A 20,483-nucleotide genomic window follows, 5' to 3' on the forward strand; every position below is an offset into this window, starting at 1 on the left:
ATTGCTGTTTTTACCATGAATCCACAGCAGGAGCCAGAGAAGCTGAATTGGTGAGATCATCTTGCTGTTTCTAGAGTGACAGACACTGAGTTCAGAACCACAGGGTGTAACATTTATATCAGCAGGGGACTGTCAAGCAGTGTGGAAATATGCAAAACACTCCAGTCAAAATATGCAAAATATGCAAAACATAAGGGTACATCCCCTGGGCCAGAACCCACCAGCTGTTCAGAGAGTGGCTGGCAGGAGGAGTGGTCAGAGCATTTCATTCAGTGCTGGCTCACTGGGAACCTTTCCCATTAAACACCAGGAGAGAGATGATCTGTTTTGAGTGAGAGCTGGGAGTGTTTTAAGCAGGGACATAAGGAGAACTTTAAAAAGCTGGGAAAACCTTTTAGGACAGATCCAGTGATGCTGGTGGCAAAAGATATAAATTACCCTCCTCTGCGCAAGTGACACTGCTTATTACCTCAGGGGTATTCACGCAGGACAGGGGTTCTCCTGCTGTGACCTTCCTTCCAGGTTCCTGCCTGCAGTGGGCAGCTTTAAAATGCTTTGGGGGCTACATGAGGACTCTGCTTGTGGAAACTGATGAGGGGCCTATTTTGACTATCCTGTCCTGCCCAGCACCAGCCACTCTTTGGGCTGCAGTGGTCCCCTTTGGATATCCCACCATAGGGGAGGTTACAGCCACTTTGTGTTGCTGTGACCTGGTCTCCTGGTGGAATTGCTATTGCAGGGGACTAATCCTGGGCAAACCTGGAGCAATTCTAGCCCTTAAGATCCCCTTCAGAGTCCATTGCTGTCTGACAAACTCAACCTTTTTGCCACCTACCCAGGCTGTACCTTTGTCCTGTACAATCTTAGCACCTGAGTTCTCCCTACAGGGATCTGGATGCTGACAGTGCAGTTGGGTGGAGCTCAGTGGAAGGGAATCCCAGCCCAGCAACCAGCACCTCCAAAGTTAGTAAAGTTTGGATAAAACCAGATAAATCCTCAAACCCCAATCTCTGGCCTTAGATCCTAAAAATGTCAAATGCCCTTGTGAACCTGACACTTACTCATTTTCTCCCTCAAAGGCCCCATGTTGCTGCGAAGGCTGGATGCAGCCAATAACTCCAGTTTGTTATTCTAAGTAGCCACTAGAGTGGATTGCTACAGAGTAACATGAGTTGTTCCTTCATTCCAGAAGGTGAGCTTGATTCCTCTTCAACCCTGCTAGCCTCTGCTAGCTCTGCAGTTCAGGACCTCAGTTCAGATTCTCCACACAATAGCATTGTCCATAAAGCACTGAGAAGCTCTCTCTCTTAAATGTCCAGACAGAGCAACAAGTAAGCATTATTTTGGTGAATTGGGAGCAAAATGGTTTATGCAGGACAAAAGCCCCCCAATTCAGCTGCTGCCAATATAAACCTCTATTGAAATAAATGTCTGTAGCAGCAAACTTGTTTGGCAGGACAATATACTGAGCTGTATTTGTATTGTTAGGGCAGGTGGCATTGTTACATATAGTCTTTCAAGTTGTTTTTCTTCATGTGTGAACAAATGTTCAGTTTTGGGAAGATATGCTGTACTGTTGTTTTGGTTAGGCCGAGTTCTGAGGAAAGGAAGCTGAATGAGCAGCAGGAGATTTTGCTTTGTCTTGGTATCTGATTAGAGTAAATTCTTGAGACAGGTTTGCGCCCTCAGATATGGGCATTTGTGTTGGGATGGGATTCCTGAAAGAGGGGTTTGACTGCATGCTCTCTTTAACCATCTCTGCTCCATGCGAATAAAAGAAGTTATGCTTAGTATCCTTAGACTCCACATTGCTAATTTTTTCCTCTATTGAGAAAAATGCAAGGTCCAGTCATCTGCTAGTGCTTGGCATAGGCTCAACACTGATGTCAGCATTGGGGCCCTGGTGTTGGGAAAGAGACATAAGTAGTATAGAAGGGTCAGCAGTGAGAGCAGAGGAGTCTGTGTAGTGCTGTAAGACTGATCAGAACATTGTCTGAAATCTAGTGTAGTAATTATCCTGTAGAGGAAGCAGCTGTTACACTGACAAGAACAGCGTGGGGAGGTTTTTGTATTGGACTGTATCACTGTGATAGGGTAGCTCTTGCCTTGTTGACAATAATAATCTCCAGCATCTTCAGCTTCAACCCTACTGATTGTGAGGGTGTAATCAGTGCCAGACCCACTGCCACTGAACCGGGCTGGAACCCCGGATTGTAGGGAGGTAGCATGATAGATAAGGCGCTTCAGAGTTTGTCCTGGTTTCTGTTGGTGCCAGGCTAAGTAGTGATAGCTACCACTGGTGAGGCTTGAACTGGCTTTGCAGCGGATAGTGACTGTGTCTCCAGGAGACACTGCCAGGGATTCTGGAGTCTGAGTCAGCACAATCTGCGCATTGGAGTCTGAATTAACAAACAGAATATGTTAGTATATACGTGGGTAGTATCTCGCCGCATAGAGTGTCTCTCTCTAGTTTATAAATATAGAGTAAATAAATATAATTAATAGTCTAGTTAATCAAAATACATAATATTTTGTTTTTAAACATATTTTCATGCTCTTTCCCTACTTATGAATATTCATCTTCTGACAGTGACACTAACATTAAGTTTTGAGCTGGTTCTTTCATTCCAAGTTGTTTTCAATTGCTTGTGTTTTTCTCAAACCTGTTTTTTCTTAGTTGAAGTTAGGAGACATTCAGTTCAGAAGTTACTGGCACTAACTGAGGCATATGCATGTATCACTACACAACATTTGTATAGCTATTAAGATTTTCTTTGGTTCATTGTTGCTTCACTGATCCAGCGCTCCCTTCATTTGATTCTTACCCTGGACCCAGAGCACTAACAGCCAGATGAGCTGAGCCTGTGAGTTCATCTTCATGCCTATGACTGGCCCCGTGCTGACCAACAATCTGTCATGAGTGCCATGGAACATTTATAACAGCTCAGAGCTGCAGGGCGGTGTCAGTTGGGTGTGAAATATGCAAATTTAGTTCAGAGATGAAAATTCCCAGCTGACGTAAAAACGTGCAGAAAAAGGGAAAGAAAGGGGGCGGTGGATGAAATAGGCGAGTTCAACCCGACTGGACCTAGGACAGCATCCTCCATTTGTGTTTCCATGGCAGTTCTGATGATGGTGATGATGCCTAACTGGATCAGGACCCCTATTTTACTGGATGCTGAGCAAACCCATATTAGGATACAGTCATTGTCTGTCACTTTGTGTTGAAATTTCATTTGTCAGAGTTGGATGGGAATTAATGTTCTCAGCTCATCAGTATTGCTTGGCAGCTTGTTTAAATTTAAGTAGCGCGGAATCTTTGTTATACTAGGAATCTTCTGCTAAAAGTGATACTGATGGTGTGATCTCCCTGCATTAGGGGATCTGAGCAGGGGACTAACCCTTCTTTTCCCTAATGTGCCCTTCTGTATTTATCAGTTATCACCTTATAGTGATGCACAAGGTTGTGGGAACCTTAACCCAGAACCTCCTGACTACGCTGCCATTTAAATCCCGAAGAGAGGTGTAGTTTACAGGAATAGGCTAAGCTCCCATGAAATAGATTGTGAGCCCTGTAGTGGGGCTACCCACGTGCTGTGTAATATTGCACAACTAGACCATGATTTTCATTCCTGAAGATTTAAAGTTAGATTCATAAATCTGTGTTTCAGCACCTAAAATATTTGGTCTCATTTTCAAAAGTGGGGTGGTCCCAGTACCTCCCGTTGGAATGGTAGCTGAATGTGGCCACCTGGTGTCAGTTATGTGGAAGTTCAGCTTCTTGTTTAAAGTGGGTAGATAAGCAAAGCAATCACTCAGTAAACGTCCATTCCCTGTGTCCTGGTGCAGCTCCAGGATCGTACACAGCCCCTGATCTCTGCAACTCCTAATGTTGACTATGAGATTATAGGTGGTGTTGGAGACAGACTTGGAGTAAGTGGTTCTGCTGCTGCTACCAACCTTTGGGGGATTCCTTCTATGGTTAGGTAATGTTAAATTGTGCTAGGACTCAAAGAGAGAGAGAGAGAGAGACTTTGCAATCTCTGACCATTCTATACAAAAGCCTTCCTTGGCAATGCCACCTATTGCTTGGGCTATGGTGTCCCTGTACAGCTGTCAGATTAGGGCTGATTGTAGATTCTTTGTGCTCCTGCAACCTGGTGGTGCTTGAGAGTTTCCTCCATTATGGCATAAACCTAAGGTATGGTTGGCCCTTTGTGTACTTCCTCATCAACACTACTGGCAACAAAGCTCAACTGTCTTTCAGAAGTTCTATCTATTGTTCAGCTTATCTAGGTTTTACCATTCTCGTGGGACATTGCAGTCCCTGAATGAGTGTAACTGGGCAGAGCTCACTGCCAGGAAATACTGTATACAGTGCACAAACACATCAAATACTCATAGCTGCACCAACAAATACCTTTCAATCATCACTTTCTATAGTGGAAGAAGTGTGTTAAAAGAATAACTTTGTAATGCCCCCAAAGACTGTTACCAATTAATAGACTAGATCAGGGAAGTGCAGATACTTCTGAGTTATCAATATCTTTTATTTGATTGAGCAATGGAATTTCATTGTTTTTAAAAAATGTACTAACAGTAGCAGACCCAGTGTATAGACTGAGTAAAAAGGAAAATCATGTCCTTACAAAACAGTACAGTGATTGTCAAAAACACTGCAGTGCCATTAATTGGGCCCATTACGGTAATATTTTTATATGGGTGGTGAAAGGAATCAACCTGTGCAAGGAAGAAAGCCAAGGCCAAGATCCCTTTCTTATATGTAACTCTCACAATGCAGTCCACGGCTTTCCAGTGCGTTTTACTTATCCTGTAGAAAAGTGATTGGCTCCTTATACCTCTTTGATCTCTGTGGGTCTCTCCTAGATGAGTCATCCTGAAATGTTGTTTTTTATGGAGACACAATACGTCTCCATGATTTCGTTTGCAACCAATTTCTGTTCTAAAGCCTTATATTAGTCCCTATGTTTATTTTTGCCTTGGAAAATATATTTGCTTTGAAAATTGTCAGATTCCCTCCGAGTGCTAATGGGAAAGTTTCTACAAAGTGTGAAGGAAAGTCATTAACTTGTTTGCGAGATGCAGGTAATTCAAAATAAGGCTGATTTGAAATGTTCCCTTTTGTCTAAAGTTTTGGTCTCCCTCTAGCTTTAAAATAGCTTCTTACTGCTCCTTTGAACAATTCTGGATAATTAAATTTCCTTGAACACTTGAGCACTGGCTGCATTTGAAGAAAACAGGTTGGAATTAAACAACATTATTGAATATTTTTGTTGTGGATTCTTATGGCCCAGTCCTGCTCCCATGTGATTCAGTGGGTGAACTAATCCTGTTCCCACAGGTCTCAATGGGAATTAGGTATGCATTGATACAGTGAACTGAACAGGGCAGGGAGGTTTTTGCATGGTGTATATCGTTATGCAAATAGTATCACAGCATTGTTAACAATAGTAATCTCCATCTTCAGCTGATTGTGAAGGTGAAATCATCTTGTTATCTATTGCAACTGAAATGGGTGGAATACTAGTGGCAAAAGAACAAGCATGTTAAATAAGAAGTTTAAGATTTTGTCTGGATTTTTTGCTGGTCCTGGACTATAGCATTGCTAATGCCACTGCCGGTCTTGCAGTCAGTGGTGACTGTGTTTTCTTGGAGATGCTGACAGGGACACTGGAGTCTGTATCTTCACAATCAGCATTGTATCAGATTGTGCTTGTCATTTCGAAGTTAACACAGATGTGTGATCAATCACACTAAACAATGTTGTGCCATAAAAGATTTCATGTGCATTATACCATGAGGTCTGGCAGTGATGCTAAAGTTACACTTACGAAGGGTCTTTCAGTTTAAAACCTTCTACCCAACCGTTCAGAACATTATTTCCCCAGTTATTTCTCCGGCATGACAAGTAAACATTCACACATTAGTTTAGCTCTCCGAGGAATGTTTACGGTTTGATGTACGACGTTTTTTGAACATGCTCACTCGGCCAACATGAAAGCTCAGGCCTGAGAGTGAAATTGCTTCCAACCCCCCAGCCACTGACCTGGGCAGGCGTCCCACCTTGCAGTGTGGAAGCATAACCGATAAGGAGCTTAGAAGATTGTCCAGGTTTCAGTCGGTACCAGGTTAAAATTTCATTAGTTCTACTGCGGCTGGTAAGGTTTGGACTGGCTTTGCAGAGGATAGTGACTATGTCTCCTGGAGGCGTTGACGGGGATTCTGGAGTCTGAGTCATCGCAGTGTGCCTGCTGGAATCTGAATTTATGAATACAGTACAACTCAATATGAATGTGAGCGTTCCTCTAAACAATATTATGTTTTTGTAAATATTCCCATGTGCATCTTGACGTAATAATCATAGCTTGTCACGCAGCTGTGATGCTGATGTTCAGCTTGAGGAAGCTCTTTCAATCTGGAGCTGATCCAGCATGGACAGAGATTCCCACGGACTTCCATGGGTTTTGGATCAGGCCCTTATTTCTTTAAAATGTTCTTTCTCTCTCTTTTGTCTTATTTCAGAATATGTGCAATGATGTAAAACCTCTCATCTCACTCTGAGTTATTGGCTCAGTTCTTTGATACACAGGACTTAATTCTTGCTTGTATTACTGGTGCCCTGTGGAAGGGGAACAGGGCCCTGAGGACTGATTTATCTACATTTTTTCCAGACACGTGTAGTGATTTTTATCACGGTATTTTCTTTGTATTAGCTAATCTGGAATTTCAGAGGCTCACCTATATGTCTCTAATAGTGTGGAAGTTCAGTTTCATTAGTCAAATGGCTTATCGTTATAGTACATTGAATCTGATTGTACACATGTAAAAAGAATTAAGAATACAGTTGCGTTATTCTTCCACTCTATAAGAACATGAGCATTCTGCAGGTGGAAGCTCACTTGGGGCCTGTCTTGGCTACCCTGGCCTGCCCCTCCCTGCCCAGCATTACTCACTTTGTACGGTTCCCATTGGATACTCCATCATAGGGGAGGGTACGGCCACTTTGTGTAGCTGGGACCTGATCTCTTGGTGGGTTTAGTATTGCAGGGAATAATCCTGTGCAAGCCCAGAGAAATCCCAGCCTTTAGCATCCCCTCCAGAGTCTATTGCTGTCTCATACGCTCTGCTTTTGGTTCCCTTTACTTAGGCTTCACCTTTATCCTGTAAGATCTCAGTGCTTGAATCCTCTTCACAGGGATCTGGATGCTGACAGTGCTGTTGGTTTAAGCTCAGTGGAAGGAAACCCCAACTGAGAAACCAGCACCGCCAATGCTCAGTATGAGTTTGGGTAAAAGCAAATAAATCCTCAACTCCCAACCTCTGCCCCAGCCCTGAAAAATATCAAATGCCCTCATCTAAAGGAGGAAATAAGATTTTTGTGCTTTTTTTCCCATCTGAGCCCACTTGTGAACCTGACGACTGCCCAATTTCTCCTGCAAAGGCCCCATGTTGCTGCGACCTTCCCTCTGGATGCAGCCAAGAGTGGGTCACTAGAGTAACATGAGTTGTTCCTTCACTCCAGAAGGTGAGCTTGATGCCTCTTAAAACCCTTCCAGGCTCTGCTAGTTCAGGACCTTGGTCCAGCCTTTCCAAGAGGTAGCGCTGCCAATAAAGCACTGGGAGGGCAGTGTCTGTTTTAATCCTGAAATGCTCAGAATTGGTACAAGTCAGAATTATTTTGAAGCATTGGAGAGTAAAATTATGCAAGAAAAAATGCCCCTAAATCAGTTTCTGCTGTGGGGAAAAGTCTCTGTTGAACAAAGCATCTCTAGCAGCAAACTTTTCTGGCAGGACAGTACACTTCACTGCAGCGATGTCACCAGGTGGTGCTGTTACACAGTCTTCCAAGCAACTGTTCAGTTTTGGGAAGACCTGCTGTGGTGTTAGTTTTGCTATGCAGGGTTTTCAGGAAAAGAAGCTGTGTGAGTAACAGGAGAGTTTGCTCTCTGTCTTGCTCTCTGATTAGAGTAAATTCTTCAGGCAGATTTGCTCCCTGGGAATAAGGGTATTGGTGTTGGGATGAGAAGAAACAGGGGTTTGACTGCACGTTGTTTGTGATCAACAGTTTCAGGACTGGTGTTTATACATAAAAAAAACAATTTATTCTTAGTATTCTTAGATTCTACATCACTGATTTCTCCTGCACTGAGATGTTGACCTATAATTCCAGGATACCTGCTGCTGCTCACCAGCAGGTCAACACTGCTGTTAGCAATGGGACACTGGTTTTGGGAGACAGCAGTGGGTGCAGGGGACTCTGCCGGGTGTTGAGACTGATCAAAACACTGTCTGAAATCTAGCGTAGCAGCTATACTATGAATAGGAAGCATTTGTTACACTGAAAGGGACAGGGTGGGGGAAGTTTTTATATTGGTCTGTATCACTGTGTGAGAGGGTAGCTGATATATTGCTGACAATAATAATCTCCAGCATCTTCAGCTTCAACCCTGTTGATTGTGAGAGTGAAATCAGTGCCAGACCCACTGCCACTGAACCGCGCTGGGATCCCGGATTGCAGGGAGCTTCCAGCATAGATAAGGAGCTTAGGAGCTTGTCCTGATTTCTGTTGGTGCCAGGCTAAGTAGTGATAGCTACCACTGGTGAGGCTTGAACTGGCTTTGCAGCGGATAGTTACTGTGTCTCCAGGAGACGCTGCCAGGGATTCTGGAGTCTGAGTCAGCACAATCTGCGCATTGGAGTCTGAATTAACAAACAAAATATAAGTTAATATGTACATGTACTGTATCTTTCTCTTGTATATACATATAGCATAAATATAGATAATTAATATATAGTTAATCAAAATACAGAATATTTTGTCTTTGTAAATATTCCCGTGTCTTTCTTTCTGTCTTCTGATAGTCGATCTTTTGAGAATGACACTAATGTTAAGTTTGAGGAGATCCTTTCATCACAACGTGTTTTCAGTTGTATTTTTATCAAACCATTTTTTGTCTCTTTTTTGCAATGAGGAGGATACCGGCATTTCAGAAGTTACCGTCACGAACTGAAGAATTTTTATGCATCATTATACAACTTTTCTACATCTCAAATTTTTGTGTGGTTTATTGCAGCTTCAATGATCCAGCCCCAGCTTCACTTGATTCTTACCCTGGTTCCAGAGCATTAACAGCAAGATGAGCTGAGCCTGCGAGATCATCTTGCTACGTCTGTCCGACCCTGTGCTGATCACTAAACTGTAACGAGTGACACAGAACATTTATACTGGCTCAGAGCTGTGGGACAGTGTCACTTGGATGAGAAATATGCAAATTTAGTTCAGAGATGAAAATTCCCACCTGACCTAAAAACATGCAGAAAAAGGGAAGTAAAAGGGGCTGTGGATGAAATAGGCAAGTAGAACCCGACAGGCGCTGGGGCAGCACCCTCAATTTGGCAATTCTGATGGTGGGGCCTGTGGTCCCTGCCTGGATCAGGACACTATTTTGTTGGGTGCTGAATAAACCCATGTTAGTACGGTCCCTGTCCCTCACTTTGTGTCGAAGTGACATTTGTCAGGGTGGAATTGAAGTAAATATTTTCAGCTCATCTGTGTTGCTTGGCTGCTGCTTTAAATTTAATGAGCTCAGAATCATAGTTATAGTAGGAATTTCCCCATAAATATGAATTCAGTGGTGCTGATTTCCCTGCATCAGGGCTAACTCCTCTCTTCCGGATTTATGATTCATCACCTCAGAGACCCTGTAGGATGCACAGGGGCTGCCAAGAGTGGGTTCGGGCCCTGGTGAAAAAAAATTTTGGGGCTCCCCAGCAAGGGCAGACCGGCTAAACAGGGCCGACGAGGTGGGGGGGGGGGAGAAGCCGGGCCCCGGGCCCCCTTCCGGGCCCCGGTAATTTGTACCGGCTTCCCCCCCCTCTCGTTGGCCCTGGGGATGCACAAGGTTGTGGGAGCTTTAATCTTCTGTTTCTGCCATTTAAATCCCAAAGGAAAATGTAATGTAGAGGAATAGGCTAGCATCCACTTAAATAGTTTGTGAGCCCTGTGTCGGTGCTCCCAGTGTTCTGTGTAACATTGCGCAAATAGACCGTGGTTTTCATTCCTGGAGATCTGAAGTTAGACTCATAAATCCATATTTCAGCAACTAAAATATAGGGCCACATTTTCAAAAGTGTGGTGCTCCCAGCATCTCCAATGGCAGTTGTATGTGGCCGTGTGGTGTCAGTGATGTGGAAGTTTAGATTCTTGTTCAAGAGGTTAGATCTACAAAGCAGCTGCTGAGTAAACGTCCATTCCCTGTGCCCTGGTACAGCTCCAGGGTCATATACAACCCCTGATCTCTGCAGCTCCCACTGATGACAATGAGACTATAGAAGTAAGTGATTCTGCTGCTGCTACCACCCTGTGGGATTCTTTAATGGCTGGGTAATTTTAAATTGTGCTAGGACTGTGTGTGTGTGTGTGTGTGTGTGTGTGTGTACACCGTACGCACAAACCCTCCCTGGCAATGCAACCTATGGTTTGGGCTGTGCTGCCCCGTATGACTGTCCAGGTTATGAGCTGTTGTAGATGCTTTGTGCTGCTGCAGTTTGAGTGTCCTGTACTGTTTTATAATCCAGCATAGACCCAGGATCTGGGCTAGTCCTCAGGTAGGATTCCGGCCTCAGTTTCCCTAGTGAGAATTACACTATAATTCCCTTGGTGAATATGGGCCTCACTGATTTCCATGGGTTTTGGATCAGGCCCTTATTTCTTTAAACGTTCATTCTCTCTTTTTGCTATTTTCAGTGAGACGGAGTTAACTGGAAATTGTGTGCAACTCTGAGGAATGATCAGGATTTGATAGTTTAGAGTTCTGAATCTCCATTTTTCTTTAAAGGACAATTATACTTTTAATTCATCCTGTTCCCTCTTGGTTTAATTCTTACCTTGGATCCATGGCACTAACAGCTAGAGGAACTGAGCCTGTAACATCATTTTGATGCATCTGAGCTGTTAGAATGTTTATAACAGCTGAGAGCAAGGGGGAAAGATCAGGCAGTTCTGAGTACACACAGCATCTAGTCTCATCCTTGCTGATGCTCAGCCATTAGAAATATCGGGACCGATCCTACCATGGCATGATATAAGTAACTGCCCTTAAAGTCAATGGGCCTGATTCTGATCTCGATTACACAGATGTAACTCCATTTACTCCTGGTTTACAGTGGTTTAAGTGAGATCAGAATGTGGGCCAGCGAGAGTTCTTTGGATTCTGTAGAGGAGAACAGTGTCCTGAGAACTGATTTATTTTGCCTTATTTCAGAATGAAAAGAACAGGAGTACTTGTGGCACCTTAGAGACTAACAAATTTATTTGAGCATAAGCTTTCGTGGGCTACAGAATGTGTATAATGATTATAGCCATGTAAAACATGTCGTCTCACTCCCTGAATCATTGGCTCTGCGGTTTGACACAGCGGGCCTAATTCTTGCCTGTATTACTGGTGCCATGTGGAAGGGGCATAGTGTCCTGAGAAGTGATTTATCTGCATTTTCCCCCCCACACATCTGGAATTTCAGATGCTCCTATATATGAAGTCATGCCATCTGATGGCCATTGTGTAGAAGTTCAGCTTTTTTAGTCAAATAGGTTATAGGACATTGAATCTGATTGTACACATGTTAAAGAGAATCAAGAATACATTTACATTACTTTAGACACCTGTTAGCTACCTAATGCTTGTTAGGTGAACAGCCTTTTGGCCTCTCTTTTTTTAGCAAGTTCATGTAAACACTCGCATAGTATCCTCTGCAGCTAAATTTCTGTTTAAAGCTGAATTGTGTATTCTCCCTGAAATTTACAAAAGAAGTCAGAGAAGTCTGAAAAATGGTAGGTGAGGTCAGAGGTTGGGGCAGACCTTGTAGGGAAAATCTGAATTCATTAGATCCAGGAATTGTTGAGATAAGACCACCTTTCAAACAAGTTGGTTTCAAAGTTGCACAAATCCTTTAATGCTTGTTTTGAGCACAGCTGGGGAAAGGAAGCCCTAGGAAAGAAGAAAATATTGTGCAAAAAACCCCAATCCAAATACCCAGAAACCCCAATCCCTTCCCATAATTACATCCTATCTGTCTTTATCTATCTCTGTCATCTATAATTTCTCTAGAAAAGAAGAAATATGTTCAAGAATAACTTTATATTATCTAAAAATTGTTAACCTGCTGAAGGACCAGAATATGAGAATTTGCAAAGTACTAGAGCTGGGGACTAATTAGGGGAAGGAAAGAAACATGCCTATATAAAACAGTGCTACAATCTCCTGTCATCATAAATCCTGTGGATTGCTGTGAGACTGATACAGGCTGTGAGGCCCAATTCAGTCACATGGGTGCAGGCTCCATTGTAATCAATAGGAGTGACATCTAGGGAAGGATTGGGCCTGCAGTGTTTGGGCCTGTTATTTAGGGTGCTGAAGTGTTTATTTGATCTGATTGCTGACAGTCAGTGCTTGGCCCGTCAGCAGGAAGTATTTCTGTGGAGCAACCACATGATGTTTTTAGCAGGTTCCCGCTGGAGCGTGAGTGTCACTTTAGAGTGGAGATCAGATCCATGACCTGTGTCTCTGAGCTGCCCCTATGGGTCTCTCCTCAGTAGTTCACTTAAAAATGTTAGTTACGTTTTTTGTCCACAAACTCTCCTGAACCTTTCTCAGGTACAAATGCACTTCCCCTTTCCAAGGCCCTGCATTTCTACAATGTTCTCTATACCAGAGAATCATTGGATATTCCCAGATTCCTTCTCCTGTCATACTATGTTTTTATCACAGTGGGTCACGAGAGGGTCCAGTGAGTTGTTCCCTTCCAGCAATCTGTAAACTCTACAGCTGAGGTCATCAATTCTGCTCTCCACCCTGGCAGAACTATCAGTAAAGTCTTGGGCTAACCTGAAATGCTCACACTGTCTTCTAAAGTAACAATTGGGTAGGATGACCATCCGTCCTGTTTTTAAAGGGACAGTCCCGTTTTTGGGGACTTTTTCTTATATAGGCGCCTATTACGCCCCCACCCCCGTCCCATTTTTTCACATTTGCTATCTGGTAATCCTACAATTAGGAAGGGTGCAAAGTAATTTAAAGGCAGAAAAAAAATGCCACCATGGTTGAGGAGATGTTACAAACTCTTCTGGTTGGAAGGAAATTTCTCTTGCAGCAAACTGCAAAGTTTATATGTTATTTCACACTAGTGAGTGCAGGGGTATGTGTCTCTGGGGCTGAAAGTTTGTCCCCAGATAATGTTTAGCATTGGCACTGAGAAGACGGCTGTTTGAAGGAAGCAGCTGTTACACTGAATAAAACAGCACAAGGAGGTTTTTGTGTTGGTCTGTATCACTGTGGAAGTCAAGCCATAGCCTTGCTGACAATAATAATCTCCTGCATCTTCAGCTTGTAAGCTGTTGATTGTGAGAGTAAAGTCAGTCCCAGACCCACTGCCAATGAACCGGTCTGGGATCCCAGAGGGACGGGTGGAAGCATGGTAGATAAGGAGCTTAGGAGCTTGTCTGGATTTCTGTTGGTACCAGGCTAAGTAGGTATAAGTGCCTGTAATATTTGCACTGGCTTTGCAATTGATAGTGACTCTGTCACCTGGAAACACTGCCAGGGATTCTGGAGTCTGTGTCATCACAGTCTGCCCACTGGAGCCTGAGTTTACAAAGAAAATATAAATTAATACAAATACAGATCTAGTCAATCAAACTAACCAGTATTGTGTTTGCAAAATATTCCCATATACATCTTTACACTCTTACTGGTACCTAGTCACCTGATGGTGATGCTAACATCAAGTTCCAGATGGCTGACCCCTTTTCTTGTTGCTCATTTTCTAAAACCTATTTCTTTTTCTTAATTCTGGTTAAAATGGGAGAAAGATTTGAATAAATTAGTGTTGATCTCTGAAGACCGTTTAGTATTCTTTAACATTTAAAGGCCTCAATCCGTTTGGACCTGTTTGTGCCCGGTGCTCTACCATCATGTAAATGTCAGTTCCTGTCACAAAGAGCTTACTAGCTAAAAGGATTGTGATTGTAGATTATCGTTTATGGGTCAATGTACAACATTTCTAGTTCTTTGAAAATTTCAGAGAATCATTGTACTTTTAATTCATCAGATTCCTTCTTGGTTTGATTCTTACCCTGGATCCAGAGCACTAACAGCCAGATGAGCTGAGCCTGAGAGATCATCTTGATACGTCTGAGTGGCCCGATGCTGGTCAACAAACAGTAACGAGTGACACGGAGCATTTATAACCGCTCAGAGCAGCAGGGGATAGTTGCTTGGGTGTGAAATATGCAAATTGGGCTCAGATATGAAAAGTCACACCTGGTTCACAAACGCACACAAAAAAGGGAAGGGAAAGGGCCATGAGTGAGGTATAAGCAAGTTCAGCAAGACAGTTCTGGGGACAAGAGCCTGCATGTTAAAATGACTGTTGTCAGGGATGAATGGGAATAAATGTTCTCAGCGTATTATTATTGCTGTGATGCTGGATAGTTACACTGGAGATCTCATCACAACGATACAAATGGTATGAGCTCTCTTTGAGAGAGAAACTGTACTGGAGGGTGATGGGAGACTTCAAGCAGGGCTAATCCTGAATTAGCAGGGGTAAATGGTGATTAGCTGAATCTGTGCCATTGCTGCACATCCTCCTCTACACCAGGACAGCAACACTGGCGCAGCTACACTGATTCCTATTCACCAGTTCCTGAATCTGGCCTGCTCCCTGTGGAAACAAGACCTTCAAGGAAGTTGTCTTTAGTCAGGAAATGGAACCAGAGATGGCTGCTTAGAGTAGCTGGGAGAGATCAGTGAGATGCAAAGCATCTGAATCATAGGCTCAGGGCTTGGGGTTGGAGAAGTGATTTTCATGCATTATGACTCTTGCGGTCCCTTCTAACCCTGTGATTTCAGAATAAAGGGCCAGATCCTTAGCTGGTGTAAATTAGCAGAGCTCCATTGACTTCAGCTCAATATCCACCTCATATATTAACATGAAGGGGTTTTTCATTCTTATCAAAGTCAGCAGTAGGCAAATACTTGCCTGTTTCCAAGGCTGATTGTAAATCATACCCTCACTCTTCCCTATAGCACATTGTGTTGCCATTAGACAGTGTGGCTGTGACATTTTGGGGATCACCCAGACACTAAGGGGTTCTGTCACTGCCTGCCCTAGTAACCTTGATGCTGTGCAGCTTTGGTTGAGATCCCTGGTCCCAGAAGCCTGCCTGCAAACACAGGGTCTCACCCTGACTTTCACCAGCCTATTTACTCCTCGCAGCCCCTCCAGTCCTGAGTCTCCCCAAATCCATCCTGGAGTTCTTAAGGTTCATCACTCCCAACAGCATGAAACCGCCCCACCTCCAGCTATCCGCTCACTTTAACCCACACCACACCACATCACAGTCTTGCCTCAGGGTACAAATAAACAAGCGGTTTATTTAATAGAAACCCCCCCAGATTCAGAGATGAACTAGTAAGGGAAGCGAATGTACACAGGCGACACAGAAAATAAACCTAAAGAGACAACCTCAGGCTTTACATTTCTGTCTTACATAAAATCCCTTTTCTAAGACAAGTTACCTATTGCCTTTGCCACAATTTCCCAGCATATCCCCTAGTTAAGGGCAGGATCCAGCGTTTCACAGGCAGCGTCCTGCTTCGGTCAATGGAAGAATTCTTCTGTTGACCAAGCTACCACCTCTCGGGGAGGTGAATTACCTATGCTGGGGTTCTCAAACTTTTTTTGCTGGGCCCCCCCCTTTGAAAATATTTCAGGCTATGATGACTCCCTGTCATACCCAATACCCATGCTGCCGTTACTTCTGTGCTGCTGCTGGTGGCAGTGCTGTCTTCTCAGCTGGGTGCCCATCCAATGGCCACTGCTCTCCAGCTGCCCAGCTACTGAAGGCAGCCCAGAAGTAAGGGTAGCAACACTGTGCCCCCCTATCTTCTTCGGCTATCCTCAATGAGAGGATGATGTCTGCCAAGGGGGTTCATTGGTAAGCTTTTAAGTGACTGAGGAGCCCAATTCTTGCCCTGCAGATTTTCCCACAGAAGTGACAGGTGTAATTTTGGAGGAGACACAGTTGTTGGCTGGAGTGTTGTGCCCTTTCTTTCCTCCTTTGTCACTTCTCTGTCTCATGAGCACCTCTGTTCTCCTCAAAGTGAGCTGTGGCTTGGTGCAAGGTGTGGTGCTACTGTGTTCTGTTCTGTGCCGGGTCCTCCCAGTTCCATAGGGCATCACGACTGATAGAGTCAAAGGCCTTGGTTAGGTCGATGAATACCACAAACAGTTCCTGGTGTTGCTCTCTGCACTTCTCCTGAATCTGTCATGCCACGAAGATCTTGTCGGTTGTGCCTCGGGATGGCCTGAACTGGCTTTCCTCTCCTATTTGAGACTGTCTGAAATCTAGACCAGAATCTGTAGGTTATTGGAATGTAGAAACAAACATGTCTGGCAGTGATTCAGGAAAAGTGATGTAGCGACTCTTTCTCTCTGTCCCATGTAGGAACAGACTTAAGGACATGCACCATGTTGTGGAAAGGGGTCTAACTGCTTTGATGCTTGTATGGGGGTGGGAGTGGGGAGGTTGCCAGTCAGCTGGTTCTGCTTACAAGTAATTTCTGGATGTTTTATACAGTGATTGCCATTTCTCAGCTGATATGCTGGACTTGTATTGCAATGTTAATGGGGAATTGGATCCAGCAGATAAGAGCAAATACTCTTCAGTATTTAAAAGGAAGCTGCTGAATGTATATTAATATTGCACCCTGTAAATTCCAGCCTTTGTGCTACTTTGATGAGGGATCTGTAAAAATGACAGGAAGAAATGGGCAATGGGGTGAGGTGCCTGAAATTGACAGACACTTCTGTACTCTGAGACACAGCAGTTGGTGTGATACTTTGACTCGCTGCAGGAAAACAGCTGTTACAGTGAGGAACTGAAGCTGAAGAAAGCAAGGAGGTTTTTGCAATGCTCTGTATCACTGTGAGAGGTAAGCTTTGAGCTTGTTGACAATAATAATCTCCAGCATCATCAGCTTCTACCCGGTTGATTGTAAAAGTGAAGTCAGTGCCCGACCCACTGCCACTGAACCGGTCTGGGATCCCAGAGGGACGGGTGGAAGTGCTGTAGATAAGGAGTTTAGGAGCTTGTCCTGATTTCTGTTGGTACCAGGCCATGTAGCTGCTGCTAACACTGGAACTGGCTTTGCAGTTGATGGTGATTCTGTCTCCTGGAGACACTGCCAGGGATTCTGGAGCCTGAGTCATCACAATCTGCCCCTTGGCATCTGGATGAGAGGAAAAACGTTATAAGTAACATCAAATGAAATACAATTTAAAAAAAAAAAAGAAATCTGCAGATATCTTCATTTAGACAACCTAGTTACATTCAGGTCTGAGCCAGTTGGAATTGATCTCCCTGTGAGCTCATGAAATGAAGTACTGTGGGTTTGATGAAGAAGTCTATGATAATTAAATCATGGTGAGAGATTGTCTTAATCTCTCCTGAGGACGTTCTTACCTTGAATCCAGAGCACAAGGAGCCAGATCAGATGATTCTGTGAAATCATCCTTGTCCCTCTAGTCTGACAGACACTGAGAATCTAAGGCATAAAGTCTAAGAAAATAAATTTATATCTGCCCTATATTGCAAGGAAATGCCTCTTGGGCAGAAATATGCAAAGCAGCTGCTCCATGTAAATGTGCATTTGCTGTGCCCCTGTGCAGAGAGAACAGAGAAAGGGCCATGTACAGTCTTTGGTCTGAGAATGCAGCTCCTATGGATGGAACGGAGTATTGCCCACATGGAGTTGGCTATGACTCCTGTAATCAGTATGTGCTTTAATGCAATACTGTGTCTGTCTGTCTGTCTGTCTGTCTCATTGGTAACTTTGAACCAGAATCTGAGAAGCTTCCTTTGAGTAATAGCTCACTTTGGGAATCCTTCTATTGATATCAGTGGGACTGCGTGTGGGATGAGCTACTACTCATCGTGAGAGTCGTTGATCTGCCCCTTCTGAAACACACACTTTGCTTAGCACCATTGACTGCGAGTTGCCAATGCAGCCTTTTTACCCCTCTGATCTTCCTCTCAGGAAATTTGCCTGTGAATCTTGGGTGATCCTGGTCACTTTTTCTAACTCTGTTTCAAGGATCCTGCAGATCTGTTCAGGGCCTCTGACTCCTGGGTTTGAAATACCACCAGACTTCTGTTTAACCAGATTAAACATATTAACGTAACGGTAGCTTTCAGTAACCCTTCTACATCCTACTGCCAGAGAGAAAGCATAATCTTACAAGAGCCCATCAGTGCTTGCCTTACCAATTACAGTCTAGCTCTCTTATCTGCTCTGTGACCCTGCTCACTCTTAGGGGATGTCTACACAGCAACTGTGGCTGGCCTGTGTCAGTTGACTCGGGATTGTGGGATTTGGACTGCGGGGCTTTCTCATAGCTGTGTAGACTTCCAGGCTTGGGCTGGAGTTTGGGCTCTAGGACCCTGCGAGGTGGGAGCGTACCAGTGCTCAGGCTCCAGTAATGAAACAGCCCTGCAGCTGGAGCACTGTGAGCCTGAGTTGCCTGGCATGGGCCAGCCAGGGGTGTCTAGTTGCTGTGTAGACCTACCCTCGGGTACCAGCCAACGACCCTTCCTATTCAACCCCCCAGAGATCCAAGTGGGCAATCCAGGAAGAGCTTCCATGCAGGAGTCCAAACCTCTGTCTGTCTCTGCACGTAATGGCGTATGTTCCTTTTGGTCTTCATCCCCAGCATACAACTCTGCTTAACAACTTCTATCCTATAGCAACATCTCATATCATACAATTTCATGTGAGCATAATCTCTTCTCCACAGCGCGTTAGGCCTTGTCTATATTGGAAAAGTTTTGCTGATAGAGCTACGCTGATTAAGCTATACCGGCAAACCCTCCGAGTGTGGTTGCAGTATCGAAGTGTTTCTGCCAGCACAGCTTACACCAGTTCCCCGAGTGACATCATCTATGCTGACAGAAGCACGTTTATGCCTGCATAACTGCATCTCCTCTAACTCCTATAGCAGCATAGCCGTGTTGGTGGTATAGCTGTGCTGGCATAGCTGTGCTGGTGAGAAGTATTAACTGTAGCTCAGGACTAAGAGTGGCAGAGCTTTGCTCTGTGTACAGTGTTTAGATTAGAGTTGGGCCTGAACCAAAATCCCAGATAGAAATCACTCCAAACTACGGAAGAATTTGTGTGTGTGTGTGTATCTGGAGGCGACTTTTGCGATTGCTCACTCTGTCTCTCAAGGACCTAACTAAAGCCCTCAAATTAACCTCCAGTGTGGATGTGGATCTCCATTGTCTGGCTGGGTATATCTACGCAGCAGTGCCAGTCCAGGGGTAGTGGAACTCGAGTCAGTGGATGCTGGGTCTGAGAACTCAGAGCTTGAGTGTTTACACTGAGTGCTGACCCTAAGTTTAGAGTTTTTGAACCTGGGGCTCCAACATCCGTTTGCAAGCCTGAGTCCAACCAACCGTATCTGAGGCATTCAGGCACATGGTTTACCCCCAAGGTGGCGGGCATAAAAGATATTGCTGAAGTAATTGCTGGCTTTGAGAGAAAGGGGTTTCCAAATTGCTCTTGGGCCATCGATGGGACTCGTGTGCCGATAGTTTGCCCTCCTCAAGGAGCTCATGACTACCTAAGCTGCAAAGCGTACTACTCCATTGTTATGTCGGTCCTCGTGGTCCCCTTAGGTAAGGGGGTTGGGGGTTGATTGCCATGCATTGTATTTATGAATGACATGACCACTTAAGGAATGGGGGTGGGGGGTACTGTGGATTTAGATACCTGTATTGAGAAATAAATAGCTTTGGCATACAACTTCAAAGTAGCACCTTATCATGTTTGTCTTTGTTGTGTGAAATACACGTTAGACAGTGTGATGCAGTGATGGTAATACAATTCCTGAATAAAATAAAAGCCTTTATTTTTGAACATTTATTAGAAAAGCACAATATTAAACCATTTCCAGGTAGGCCAGATGCCATTAGCACAGCAAGACACTGGTAACGGCAAAAACATCAACAAAGTGTATGAACAAACGCAAGCAAGGAAACAATTTCCAAGATGGAACCCCCCTCCCGTGGCATGTCCCCTGGCCCCCTGTTCCCCTCTCCCTTCTTTATACTTTTCCCACACACTGAGTGCCTGGGTAGGGGGAGTGGAGGCATCCATGGGGGAGGGGTACAGTGTAGGGGACTGCTTGGGGTACATTTGGCCTGTCCAGCCACTGATAGGGCCCAATTGTATGGCCCACCCAGCCGTGGAATTATCCAAACTATTCCTGGTCTGCAGCACGTTGTACCGTGGAGGGGACTCAGGCCGTGGAGCAGGAGAAGCAGGATTAGTGAAAGCAGCCGCTCACAGTTCTTTCTGCTGTGCTCTGTCTTCCTTAACTGTTGTTCCTCTTCCAGGAACTGA

At 44.3% G+C, this 20,483-nt stretch overlaps 1 gene segment (V, D, J or C); it reads right to left on the reverse strand.

Moving 5' to 3' along the window:
• The window catches only part of LOC112119159, a 53,034-nt gene extending 35,440 nt beyond the window's left edge, over positions 1–17,594 (reverse strand). The window contains 2 exon segments of the V gene segment in view: positions 17,010–17,312; positions 17,546–17,594. Coding sequence covers positions 17,010–17,312; positions 17,546–17,594 — 352 coding nt within the window.
• Between the last annotated feature and the right edge of the window lie 2,889 nt (positions 17,595–20,483).

This window comes from Terrapene carolina, unplaced genomic scaffold (assembly GCF_002925995.2).
Source record: "Terrapene carolina triunguis isolate 2854851 unplaced genomic scaffold, T_m_triunguis-2.0 Scaffold66, whole genome shotgun sequence".
Classification (NCBI taxonomy): Eukaryota; Metazoa; Chordata; order Testudines; family Emydidae; genus Terrapene; species Terrapene triunguis.